Source organism: Pygocentrus nattereri, chromosome 25 (assembly GCF_015220715.1).
Source record: "Pygocentrus nattereri isolate fPygNat1 chromosome 25, fPygNat1.pri, whole genome shotgun sequence".
NCBI classification, from domain to species: domain Eukaryota; kingdom Metazoa; phylum Chordata; class Actinopteri; order Characiformes; family Serrasalmidae; genus Pygocentrus; species Pygocentrus nattereri.
In genome coordinates this window covers 5,310,557-5,324,443 of record NC_051235.1, presented here as the reverse complement: position 1 = coordinate 5,324,443, position 13,887 = coordinate 5,310,557, and the positions used below count along the sequence as shown (strand labels likewise).

At 43.6% G+C, this 13,887-nt stretch overlaps 1 protein-coding gene across 3 annotated transcripts in view; it reads right to left on the bottom strand.

The window, feature by feature from the left end:
* Nucleotides 1-13,887, bottom strand: part of crebbpa (CREB binding protein a) — an 87,435-nt gene that overhangs the window by 32,948 nt on the left and 40,600 nt on the right. For 2 of the 3 annotated variants that reach the window (XM_017719716.2, XM_017719714.2), the window contains exons 5-14: nucleotides 11,455-11,568; nucleotides 8,049-8,306; nucleotides 5,435-5,537; nucleotides 3,760-3,897; nucleotides 3,508-3,625; nucleotides 2,466-2,637; nucleotides 1,978-2,040; nucleotides 1,677-1,798; nucleotides 632-799; nucleotides 276-524 (exon numbers count right to left, since the gene is read on the bottom strand). In XM_017719716.2, the coding sequence (XP_017575205.2) occupies nucleotides 276-524; nucleotides 632-799; nucleotides 1,677-1,798; nucleotides 1,978-2,040; nucleotides 2,466-2,637; nucleotides 3,508-3,625; nucleotides 3,760-3,897; nucleotides 5,435-5,537; nucleotides 8,049-8,306; nucleotides 11,455-11,568 (1,505 nt within the window). The remainder of the gene's footprint in view (nucleotides 1-275; nucleotides 525-631; nucleotides 800-1,676; nucleotides 1,799-1,977; nucleotides 2,041-2,465; nucleotides 2,638-3,507; nucleotides 3,626-3,759; nucleotides 3,898-5,434; nucleotides 5,538-8,048; nucleotides 8,307-11,454; nucleotides 11,569-13,887) is intronic. The other variant, XM_017719715.2, reaches the window with a different exon arrangement.

Genomic DNA, 13,887 nt, shown 5'->3' with positions numbered 1-13,887 from the left:
CACCTCATCTTAGCCACATAGAATAAACAAACATTTAACCACATTTTAATTGCTAATTGAACACAATATTTCTTGTTTGGACATTTTTGAATACTATGTTTAATAAAGTGAATATTTGGAGAGAACAAAATAAGTCCCCCATCACTTTATCACGGCCTACTAGCAGGTCCTCATCTTCAAAATGTCAAAATTACACAAAAGTGAGGACTACCTTTAGAGTTCCTCTAAAGTAGGACTGATGTTCTCTGGTTGGGACAAAGGGGTTTTGGTCTCACCGGTGTGCCAGGGTGCTGCTGTGCTGGGGCAGGAAGCTCTGTTTGGGTCTGGGTATGTGGCGGGGTGCCCTGCACCGGGGTGGGAGTAGGGGTGCTGGCCTGGTTAGGCTGTAGCGCTGGCAGGTTAGCTGCTGAGGCTGTGGCCACGTTAGGGGGCGGAGTGGCACCAAGAGAGGGCTGAGGGGGCGCAGGGCAGTTCATCTGGGGGCCTAATGGGCCAAGTGCATTCAGAGGGTGGTTCTGCGGCTGCTAGATAGGAAGGAACCAGAAACTCATCACAGATCATACAGGCTTGGGTATATTCACTGCACTACAACATATGGCAGAAGCAGTCTGTTCGTGAAGTTGTGCCTCACCTGCGTAACAGCTGCCTGTGTGTTGGGCTGGCCCATGTTGACGTTCATGGCGTTGGTGTTGGTAGGAAACTGCGGCATAAACTGCGTCTGATTTGGTGCCTGAGCCACCATGTTCCCACTATGGGCTCCCATCATGCCTTGAGCCATCCTTGTCGGTGACATACCCATCTGAAAGCAACATGGAAATGATCACCGTCGGAAATGACGGAAGTAAAAGTGAAAGAAAATTTAATCAAATTTGTCTCTAGGCGACCATAAATGAGGGCAAACACACACCCAGAATATTCTTCCACATAATCATACATTCAATCACACATGCATACACTTCATTGTAAGGTCCATCATACCATGTCAGATTAATGTCAAGGTAAAAAGCCTTTTATGAGAATAAGATATAAACCGAATGTGTGTAAGCTTTACAGGGTCCATCAGCTGGAACTGAACGTATTATACAAAACCATGTTTTCATTAGTGTATAACCACCACTAAGTCGCGCTGCCAGGCTTCTGCAGTAGCCCAGACCGGACAAACCAAACACTGGCTCTAGACAGCACCTTCCACGTTTTTATGCTAAAGAGGCCTTTTGAATTTGGTGGCGCTGTAGCACCAGTTGGAAGACGCAGAAAGAACCAGTGGCTGCATTTCAAGCTGTGAGAAGCTTGGGAACTCAAATTGTGACAACGGGAGGTCCCACACTGTTATTTAGCGCAAGAAAAAGCAACGGAGAGTGAATCTTTGTCATCAAAGGAGTGAAAACACGACGGCCACCATAGGTTCTACTACACGCTTGGAAAGGGAGGGGTGAGGGAAGGATATTCAGTTGGTTGCAATCTGCGACGTCACCACTAGATGCCCCTAAATCCTACACACTGCACCTTTAAATGATATAATCAAAAACAATAAATATGATTTTTGTTCAGGGGTTTTACAAACGGTGCTATGGCAAATTCAGCTGGTCAGGTTTCTTTCATTACTGGCATAATCCATGACATACCTGAGCTACGGTCATGCTGCCCACCTCTATGTGCGTGCAACACGTACTGACCTGAGGAACAGAACTCATGTTCATCTGCTGTGGGTGACTCATTGGAGAGGCGGCTCGAGCTGCCATAGGAGGCTGGGACATGGGCACATTCTGAATGGGCATCGGATTGAACTGGTTCATCCCTAAAACAATATAAAACACATGATCAGTATGTGTGTATATTCTCACAGCTCACTTAAAGAGATTCAATCAGCCACGTTTTCCAGAGAAGAACAGATAAACACTACAAATACACATTAAATACACGTTAATGCAACACACACACACAGCTGTGATAAGCAGGAGGCTCAAACAGAAGTACCTTGGGTAACCTGCATGCGGTTCATCATCTGGTTTGGCACATTGGGCATAGGCACAGGTCCATCTGAAAAGCGTGAGAAACACAGTGTGTGTTAATAAGTGTTAGTATAGATGTTTATCTGAGTGTCTATCAGAATACCACTCTATGATAATGACATCACTCTTTCCTTTGAACACAACATTAAACGCATGTAGTTTAGATCTGATCTTCAGACAGAAGATTTTTCTATAAAAGGGCAACGCCTGCAACTAATTTCAACGCCAACACAAGCAAAACAGCTCTTCTCTATTCCCAGACTTATAACTATAAAGAGCCAAAAGATTTCCTTTTGGTTTCTGAGTCTATTAATCAGCAACAATATTACATGAGTGAATTCAAGCCCTCATACAGACACTAATACAAATGTATGTGTGTGAAACTCCTGTGGCTGGAGTCCCAGGTACTGGGCTGGTTCAGACAGTGTGCGCACACTTGTGTGTGTAACTCACTCTGTGGCCGGGGTCCCAAGGCGTTGGGCTGATTCAGAGCAGGCTGCTGCGCTCCGGCTGCAGTCATAGGCGGCGGGTTAATTATTTGCTTCTGCAGCCGAGAGCGTCTCTTCTCTTCCAGCTCTTTCTGGATTTTATAGATCTTCTCCGCTAGGAAATGGTAGTACTCATCCTGCACACACCCACCACACGACGGAAGCACAGTAAGTACAGTTAACCGTAAAGGAAAACATGGTCTTGTATTCTTTTCATTTCCCCTAATGACCCAATTATGATTGTGTTATGTACCAAACGCAGTCATAATTCATTCTTATGTGTCCATTTTCGAAACTCTTCTCATCCTAAAATTAAACAGACTATTTTTGTTACTGTGTCTTTAAGACTGACCTATGTACATGGCTCATACCGGCTACCCCTTATTTGGCCTCACTCAGAAAGCAGTAAAGGCTGAAACGTCCTAACTTCGACGTGAATGGGAGGAGCTACACTACTGTAAGCGGATATATATTCGTGTTTGATTTCATGACATCACAAAAACAATGAAATCAAACCAGGCTGTTTTTGCATTTTCAATTTCATGTATGTGCTGTACGAACTGGAGATTGAATGATGAACTTTACATACAATAGCAAACTTTTATTTTTTAGTATTAAATGAAATGGTATGGGCCCTTTAATGCACATGCATATCTGACATCCATCACAAGACCTTGAAAAGGGAGGGGAAGTAGGGCTGTAAATCTCCAACCGCGAACAATTCATTAACATTTCTACCAGAAACCGTAACGTATGATGAAATCTCTATACCTTTTTATATAGACAATAAATTCAGTACAAATAAGGACGTTCATGTTTGAACAGAGTGCAAAAGTGTCCAAAAAGCACCAAATAATGCGACTTAATCTTAATTGTAATAATACAGCCGAATTGCCCCTTTATACCAATGCTTTAAACTGGACCTGCTGCATTAATCTTTAGTGCTGGTATCTACTTGAGCTTGAAGCCTCGAGGTCTAACTGAAGTGCGTGAGTGAGGCTCCTCACCCTGCTGTTGGCAGACTCATACATGTCTCCTTCGACTTTCCGTGCGTACGCCACCAGGTTTTCCATCCGTCGATCTTTCAGTGCTGCAGGGTCCGGGGTGGGGAAGATAGCCTGCACTCTGTACGACACACACACACACACACACACACACACACGTCACGTTCTACTCTGAATCAGTAACAGAACACTGAGCACCGAGGCAGAGAAAGAGCTTTACAGTCTCACAAGGTGCAGCAGTAGACGTGTACTAACAGTTTGTGCACAAGGTGGTTGCGAAGGTCCTGAGTCACATGCTCATGCCAAGCTTTTCTCACGCCGCTGGCAGAGAGAGGGGCCGCCGTGGGCACGTTACCCAGAGATCCCACCGCAGAGCCGTCTGACATCAGCTGACTGCAAGACAGACAAAATGTGTTTGGTTATAAGACTGACCGAGCATCCGTGCTGCAAATGAGGAAACACAGTTGCTTCAAATGCAGGTAAATGTGGATGAAGTATCTAATCACCATTAACCCTGTATGATGATGTCAAATAATGTTAATATGAAAAACTGTGTGTAATGGTTAAGACTCTAACTGTTATTGACTAAAGACTTAAAACAAACAGACTTAAAGAGGCATTAATAAGCCATTGGGCTACGGCAGAGAAAACGTCCTCCTGTGGGTCTCCCAGATTGTCACATACCGTCTGAGGAAAAGTCTAAAAGCATGTGCTGCAAAGTAATCAATAACTTGGAATTTCAGCTAGGAAATAGACAAATATGTCTAAACATCACCTCAATCATCACAAAACCTCATACGGTCCAATTTTGAGCCATATTACAGGGATTTACACAGATCGAGCAAACACGTTTGAAATTACCAGCGGTGGATAAAGAACACAAACCATGTACTGGAGTTAAAGTCGAGACCCCCAAGGTAAAATATCCCTCCAGTAAAAGTAGAAGTTCCTCCCTTTAGACCTCCACTTGAGTAAAAGTACTAAAGTATTTCCCTTCAAATGTACTTAAGTATAAAGTAAAAGTACTAAAAGAGGAATTCTGGCTCTGATGTCCTGTTATCATTTTTATAACCAGACTGGCTTCATGAACTCATTTCAGGTGAAAGTCCTCCAGCGTCTCTCTTGGTAAACCAGTCTTTTAATAGAACGTCATTAATTAGTGACGCTGACGTCTATTAAAATGATCAGAAGCACAAAACACTGAAGGTAAACAGTTTCCATCAGGGAGAACCGAGTGGCTCTGAAATCACTTTTTACACACAAGCAAAGTTTCAGTTTCAGATTTATTTACAACTTAGTTCCAAGTTTAAGTTGAATAAAAACTGGCTTTAAACTCAGGATCACAGATGAGCTCCTTTACTATGTTGATCTGTAGGCGTCTGTTCATAAACATAAACCACCCCAGCGCTGATGTTGAACCGCATGCTGCACTGGGTCGGTATGACCAACAGGTCAAAACCAGCTCTAAACAAAGTGACCGCTGGGCCCTGATTGGTGCTCTGGCTTTGCGCTTCTTTCGTTTTGACATGTTACGTTTTTATACACACAGAAACCAAAAGGAACGACAGATTTCTCAAAATGTAGGAGGAAAAAGTCGGATATTAGACTCTGAAATGTAGTGGAGTGAAAGGAAAAAGTCGCCCAGAACGGAGAAACTTCAGTACAGAAACACCAAAAATACTAAAGTACAGAAACTAATTACATTTACTCAGTTACTCAGTTACTGTCCACCAGTGGAAATTACAGGCATCTGCATCTCTGGCTCAGCTCTGTCAGAACTGATCTTAAAAGCTATTTAAGACAGACCACATGCAGATTCCATGCAGCACTGCTACTAAAGCAAATTTATTTAGTTTCATTAATTCAATGAATCATAACCGAATGAATCATTATGCCCTCAAGTTAGATGTGTAAGAGATTCGTCACTTACTTGGCATTTAGAGTGGATGCTATGTTTGTCTCTGGATGCAGCTTGGCCTGCTCTGACGAGGGCACGCCCATTGCCCCCCCACTCAGGCTCATCTGGTTGGCACCTGTAGAAAAACAAAGTTTTTATATCTTTAGTACAACAGTTTATGCCTAACCCACCACAGTGACGGACCAGTTTCCCAGGCCTGTCGCCTTGTTAGAGGTCAGATTTTGAACGGCTGATCAGGTTTGTGCGAGCACAACCCCACGTGTCAATACTGTATGTGGGTGGGCTTGTATGGAAGATTGTACATGAGAGATTATGTATGTGAGGCATGGAAAAACAAAGCTTCTACAAAGGCGGCGAATCAGCCGGCAATTTTGGAACATTATAATTGATAAATTCTGCTAATATTCAGTATCGGCTCGTTTTCTGGACAAAACGTTTATTTTTTTTTTTAATGTCAAAAAAAGTGGGCTGTGTTGTTTTAACGGTTAAAAGGTTGCTCCAGTCATGTGTGTATTCAGTTTATCTTTTAAAAACGGTCCAAACAGTCAAATTCGAGATTTCATGATGCACTGAAGCTCAACTTAATTTTTAGACTCCACTCGTAACTTCAAAGGAATAAAACTCGATTTATGAATTTAGCCCTTTTAGAATTCACTAAATTGGTGTGTAAGGTGAATAACTAAAAGGGTGCAAGGTGAATAACGACTATCCTAGTAGTTTTAGCTGCAATGAGAGCAGATTAGTGTTTATTTACTTTAGGCTTAGGAACGACTGCCTTTCTCTGTATACATTTCCAGCCACATGTGTTTTACTATGGCTTCCTGTGATCTGGTTCAGGGCTTAATTTAACACCGTAATGGTAAAATGCTGACTGGTATGCTGCACTGTGCAGAAAAGCTGGAAAATGGGTAACGATTCTGAAACGGACACCAAAACCTTGATCCAGACGTCCACAGTCTCGTGTGACAGTTCCAGAAGTTGGAACCACAGTAACTCTCTCACTCCAACTTTCTGCCACTGCATTCAGATAAGATTATATATAAATAAAGTTTCTTACCCGGGTCTTAAGAGGATATTGATTTATTTTGTTTACATGGTTAACTCATGTCAAGTGAATCAATCATATTCTTTAGTGTTCCAAATTGTTGGTGATTTACATAAAACCCAGAAATTTCTTATTCAGCCCTGCATCTCTCCAAAACTTTGCCTTTGCCTGTTCTGTGAAGAGCAATGCATATTTGCAAATGGACATGAGAAACGTTTGTTTACTGCTTTGTCGTGTGTGGAGCTGTATCTGCAAAAGGAGAGACTCTATTAGAGATTCGAACAACACTGGACGAAAGTATTGGGACACACCTCTTAATAACTGAGCTCAGGTGTTTTATTCAGTCTCGTTGCCACAGGTGTACAAAATCAAACACCTAGCCATGCAGTCTGCCTCTACACACATTTGTAAAACAACGGGTCACTAAAGAGCTCACCAAATTCGAGTGTGGTACAGAAATAAGATGCCAAATAAGCCAAATCACGAAAATTCTTCCGTGAGTGGAAGCGTCAGACCACGTATAGATACGGAGAGGTGTTGGCGAGTACTGAGGCACAAATTGCAAAAGAAGTCACCAACGCTCTGCTGACTCAATAAAGGCAGAACTCACGCCTCCTCTGGCATTAACACCAGCACAAAAACTCTGGGAGCTTCATGGCATCAGTTTCCATGGACAAGCAGCTGCATGCAAGTATTCTGTGGAGTGACGAATCATGCTTCTCTATCCGTCAGTCTGATGGGAGTGTCTGGGTTTGGAGAATGCCAGGAGAACATTACCTGCCTGACTGCACTGTGCCAGCTGTAAAGTTTGGTGGAGGAGGGATGATGATATGGGCTTGCTTCTCAGGGGTTGGTCTAGAACCCTTAGTTCCAGTGAAGGGAAATCAATGCTTCAGCACCAAGACATTTGACAACTGTACGCTTCCAACTTTGTGTGAACAGTTAGGGGAAGGACCTGTTCTGTTCCAGCATCACTGAGCTCCAGTGCACAAAGCAGCTCCATAAAGGCCTGGCTGGGTGAGTTTGATGTGGAAGTACTTGACTGGCCGTCACAGAGCCCTGAGCTCAACCCCATCGAACACCTTTGGGATGAACTAGAACGGAGATTGTAAGTCGGACCCTCTTGTCCAACAACAGTGTCTGACCTCACAGTGGAAGCTGTTATAGCTGCAAAGGTGGGACGACTCCATATTAATGCCAATGGATTTATAATGGGATTCAGAAAAGCTCCTGTAATGTGGAGGTGACCCAAAATCTGTGTCACTACACTGTACGAGTGAAAGAGTTCATGAAGTTTGTTTCCTGAATGAGATGTTCTTTTTGCTTTCCCAAACCAGAAAGCATCTTGAGCAATACTGCCCATTTCGTCAAATGCAAATGAAATTTTAATAAATATTTTGCCTGTTTTTTTTCCATGTAATGGATAAAATAAATAAATAAATAAATAAGTGTAATGTCTGGCATGTATAATACTGATGCACAAAAATCATGTATTTGTGTCCTGCATTTGTTGTGTAATGCCCTTTAGAGTTAAACCCTTATGAATGACTGGGAATGGAGAGAAAGCGCGTGTGCGTTTACCAAGAGCACTGAGGGGTCTCATCTGGTGCTGGGTCTGTGCAGACTGGGTTGAAGGTTGTCCGGCTCCAGGCGTCTGCGCAGGTGACTGTGTCTGTGTGGGGGTCTGGTTGCTGTAAGGGAGACCGAGGGCGGCGTACGCTCTCTGCATGGAGCTGGGGTCTATAGGTGCCGAGGTGTTGAGGGCTGGCGCCGTCGGCTGACCTGAGCCTACTGGACCCATAGAGTTCTGCAGGCCAGCATTGGGAGAGCTCAGCATTGCTGAAGGAGGGAAGGAGGGGGGGGGTGGGAGAGAAAAAAAAGATCACAATTTGTACTGCCAACATCAAATTTCTGTCTCAGTATCACGACTCTAATACAGGAACACAGAAAGCTTGGCCATTACTAATCATGCAGTTTGACAACACTGCTTTCAGCACACTGCTGCGCATTGGGCTGTTACAATTAGTCAACACAGTTAAACAGTCATCTACAATTTCGATGAAGACAAGCTCAATAAAACAAAAGTGCTCTATGATTGATGCTCTACAATGTGCAAATGATTCACATGGTCAACCTGACAGACTGTAATTCCCTACAGGAAGCATAGGGGCCAATACAGCTTCTACTGTTTCTGCTCATCACAACGATGGACACATTACAACGGAGCAAACTGCACAAGTCGTAGAAGCCGGATCAGCAAATTTAGTGAATAATACTTGATAGATTACAAAAATGATCATCAGTACAAATACAATTAGAATTTAGCACAAATAAAGGAGAACCAGGCTGTTGGTGTCACTGCCACAACCCAGCTCGCTCCCAAAACCCCAACCATAGAAGATTATTACTTAAAGAGTTCAGGACCACTTTCGTCATGTCCACTAACACAAAGCATTTGTCTTTCGCAGATCCAGCTCTCCAGAGAAAAGAAAAAAACAAAAAGCAAAAAAAAAAAAAACAGGACCACTGTTTACATGAACAGCGTGAGTAAAATCGCGGCTGTTTTACTTCTTTTTTTTTTTTTGGTCCCCCCAGCTACTCAAAGACGCCACCACCATTAGTAGAACGTCTGGGCTTTCCAGTATGAAAATCCCACAACACAAAAACAAACTCCAGTTTCAAGCTTCTTCTCTTTGGCTGTGGTGAAAGGTGATTACCAAGGGAGCAACCCAGAGAACATCAGCCAGAAAAAGAATGCAAGAAAAGAATGAAGAGAGCGAAAGAGATCAGGAGAAAAAGAAGAAATAGGAGAGGACTGGTTGGCAGATTGTGTTAGAGGAGGAGGGGGGAAGAAAAAAAAAAAAGAAGGAAGAACATCATGGTGAGAGAAGAGCACTTAGAACGGCTGTATTTCATCATGTTCCCTTACCAACAAAACTCATACGGCACAAAATAAAACTTCAGAATCAGCCAAAACATCTCGTTTCCCGCTTCCCGAGCCAACAGCGAAACCCTCCTACCACAGAGTAACGGAAACACCACGCAATATTCTGTACGATCGATTTACTTACACTGCTCATTCAGAAGAAGGAGAGTAAGACGGTATGAGCTGCAGTTTATTATGTGGATTTGATCATAATCGTTTCACAATGGTTTCTGAGGACCGAACTCAGAAAACTGCAGAGCCAAATTCGGGAGAAAAGGTGCTGATGTACTTCATTTACTGCGCAGTGCTACACAATTATTCTCTGCTGGATTCGACTTCCCAACCTGCCGATACCGGCGCAAACCTTCAACAGCTACACCACATAGGAGCCCTGACAAAACCAGCCCCAGCTATCAGGCAATGTGGACGTTTGCTTCACTCCAACACTTTGGTTTTCTGACTGCGCCCATCGTAACCTTGTATTACGAGCTAAAGGATCTGCTTAACCCCTTCGTATCCCGGTTGTCCTGTTTCTTGTGTGCACACACATATTTCCCCTTTAGGACATTAGTAAATACAGCTTTGCCCAAAGCATGGGCTGCCTCCCTTTGCTGTGGGGGCTGTGTGTGGTTAATCAGGAAAGCTGTCTGTCTGACATTTTTGGGTAAATGTAAGACAGTCTTGGTGTGTTTGATTCTTTTATAGTCATTTCTTTTTTTGTGTTCGAGTGTTTTGCACCATTTTCACTATGCTAGTGTGAAGTACCTAATACGGGCCCCCACTACACGAGTCTCAGCCCAGCTTCACCCTGGTTCATAATCTGAAGTCAGTTCCCAGGTCAGAAGCATAACGTAAGAGGTCAAACCTTCTGTTTTCTGATGGCACTCCAGTGTTCAGAAGCTCCAACACCCTCAAACATGTTATTTTTACAATTATTTTTACCCTCTTGAGCCTCAATTTGGTTTTTAAATCAATTATCTAGAATTCCAAGCACCACAGAAGAGCTCGTCCTCAGTCATGTGTAAAGGGTGAGGCCATATTTTGAAGAATAAATAAATAAATAAAATAAAAATCTATACATGATTACGAAATACATCATTTAAATTACACAAAGAAACCAAATAAATATTGCAAAATACATAATTAAAGCTGTGGTCCCCAGAAGATGGGGGGTGGTTTGATGTTCTCTAGCCGGCGTTTAGTAAAATGCATTGTTCATTAAAAGCGTCTCTGGTGTTTCCTTCATTATGGGTAACACCGATGAGGATCGGTAACACCAGTGACTCCTATGGAGAGACAGGAAAGTGGACCGATGACCCCATTACGGCTCATTCAGCCCAGGGTGGTAAGATGGTCAGTGTTTTAACTCAATGTGTGATTCAGGCAGTGAAAGAGTGGAGAGAAAAAAGACGACGTCATACTTCTCCTTACTGAACACAGGCACAGGACATGCGTACAGAGGTCAAGTCACTGTGTTTACCTTTTAGTCAGACGGTTTTTAGTCAAAACGAACTGAACTAAAGGAGGGAAATAAAGTGTAATAAGTGCTCACCAAAACGAAGAGCCCTGAGAGACTTCTCCATCTCTGGCTCGCTGTCTGCGCCGCGAGCCCACGGCTGCACTGTGTTTAATTAGCCTCTACTGTGACTCTTTTATTTGTACATCTCTAATATCGGTTATCGTTTTTCCACTTATCGTTTTTCCACTTATGTTTTTATGACTGATGTTACCAGCCTGAGTTACTGCCTCCCTCAGAGTACAGGCACCACTGGAAGGTGTTTCACAGCCCACAGGTTGAAAAACCTTGGTATAGAGTACACCTGGCTTATGAAGGATTTCAACCAGTACATCACCCACTACCGCACTGTGTAAACCGCACTACCGCACTGTGTAAACCGCACTACCGCACTGTGTAAACCGCACTACCGCACTGTGTAAACTGCACTACTGCACTGCATAAAAACAAGAACATCAACGGTGTTTCTTCCAATTCTACGCTGAACAGAGCAGAGCGAGTCGCTATGAGGGAAGGTGTTCAAAGGCGAAGGAGCAGAGACTCACGCTGCTGGTTGCGTTTGTCGCTGGCGTTCTTCAGCGGGAGGCAGACGGGGCAGTCGTGCCTCGTGCAGTTCTTCCAGTGAGAGATGATTTGCCTCGAGGACGCACAGTGAGCCACTGCAAAAAGAGAAAGTAAGAGACTTAGAAACTGGGGAAGTATAACATGCAATAGCCGTATAACAGCAACGCTAGAGTTTGTCTAAAGTTCAAATATTATAATTAGTGATGGTCAAAGCTGACCATCTGTAGTTCCAGCCTGTAACGCCCTCAATTTAAGCTGCTGACCATACCAATAACCGTTAAGCCCAGCTAGCGCCAAGCCGTAAATACGTTAACTGACCGAGTGCATCAAGTCCAAAATAAAATTTTCAAGCAACACAAACTATTGATGCAGCAACATCAGGAACTTTAACACTGGAGGACGCCCTTGGAAGACTAAGCTGGACAGTGCCTGTGGGACAACCACAGATTATTCAGCAACCTACAGACTGGAAAGTTACGGTTCCTCTTGAAACAAAGTCGTGACGTAGGGCTACGAGACTGAGAGACTACAGCTGTTATTCTCGCTGGCCGTCAGTAAAAGTGATTATGAACTACGCTCATTTTCATTCTCAGCCCACTTTCACACAACATTGACAGCTACGACTAAATGCACTGGTTTCAAACGGGGGGAAAAACTCTTTACGACAAATGCATGTGTGATTAACTACACAACCTAATGCAGTTAATCAGGATTAGGGATGAGCAATATGACAATATCCATCCTCATCGTGATCGTTTTTGCCGTCATGATGCACAACCTGCTTTTCAGTGCATGTATAAGAACACTGAGCAAATGCAACTGTTTTACATGGTGAGCAAAATTATCCCCGTTTTATTTATATTTAGCATCTAAAACGTTAAATAATATTCACTGTATTTAGTTTTTAAAAATGACACCAGCGTATTTGACGTGCGTCAGAAGGTCTTGATATTGCTTATCGTGGGAATGACCAAGTATCACGATATACTCCTGCTTCCATATCGCCCAGCCCTCAATGGGGATCAATCACGGTTGTAAATGAAAAATGTTCACATGCTCTAGAAAGAAAAAACATTTTCCTGCGAGTTTAGAGTTTCTACTCATTTTCTGATTTAACACGCTGGGTTGGTTGTGCTGGTGCTTGAAATTCTGAATTTAAATACGTTAAATTAAGCAAATAAACAGCAATTGTGCTTTAAATTGTGCACAAAATTATCCTCTTTACAGGAAGCACACTCATTTTCTCCCGTCAACAAATCCTTTCATTTTGACCCGGGACAACCAACCACTCTTTTGCATACAACTATACGGTATGTTCAAGCAGTCAAGGGTCTAAAATAATTATGGCTACGTCTATGATTGGTCAGGATACTGTGATTGATTAGAGGCTTCATTTGCATATTGCCACAAAGAGCTTTATGGAGATATCCATTAACGATTAACCCACAACACGTTATGCAGCCCTGTCAGAAACTAAGGCAATGAAATATTGTCTGCCTTCCTGCCACAGCTCTGGAAAAATGAAACCTGTGGAGCACCGTCAACTTGAGCTTCTGGCCTGTATTAAAGTGTATGAGTATATCTGGCACGACCAGCGTCCAGAAAGCCAATATAAAACGGCCCTGAACTGGCTCTCATCTCCACTTGAGATGGACGCATGCGTGCAAACAGAACCAGTGGCCCCACAGCAAAAACTTGAGAGAACAGAAGAGAAACCAGCTACAGGAACTTTACTAAAGCCTCCCTCTGCTGACAACTAACACCGCACACACACACACACACACTCAGAGGAATTCCAGCTTGGTGTGTACACGAGACGCAGATGTGAAAGTATGAGCGAGTGCACGAGTGTCTGTTCACTGCGACAGCGATCGAGTCACAGTTCATAAACAAAGAAAGAAAGGAAAACAAAGGAGAGGGAGGGAGGGAGGGAGGGAGGGAGAGAGAGAGAGAGAGAGAGAGAGAGGGAGAGAGAGAGAGAGAGAGAGAGAGAGAGAGAGAGAGAGAGAGAGAGAGAGGGAGAGGGAGGGGGAGAGAGAGAGAGAGAGAGAGAGAGAGAGAGAGAGAGAGAGAGAGAGAGAGAGAGAGAGAGAGAGAGAGAGAGAGAGAGAGAGAGAGAGAGAGAGAGAGAGAGGGAGGGAGGGAGGGAGAGAGAGAGAGAGAGAGAGAGAGAGAGAGAGAGAGAGAGAGAGAGAGAGAGAGAGAGAGAGAGAGAGAGAGAGAGAGATAACGAGCTGGATGGCACCACAGGTGGCTAACAATAGGAAATGAGCTGGCAAGAAGAGCCACACTGCGCATCTGAGAGCGTGTTAAACTCCCACTCCACTGCCAACGCAAACTCAGAAGCTCAGAACAGCCTCACGGATGCAGGCGGCGTCAGGCGAAGACTCCGTTTTGACTCTTTATCCCTCAAG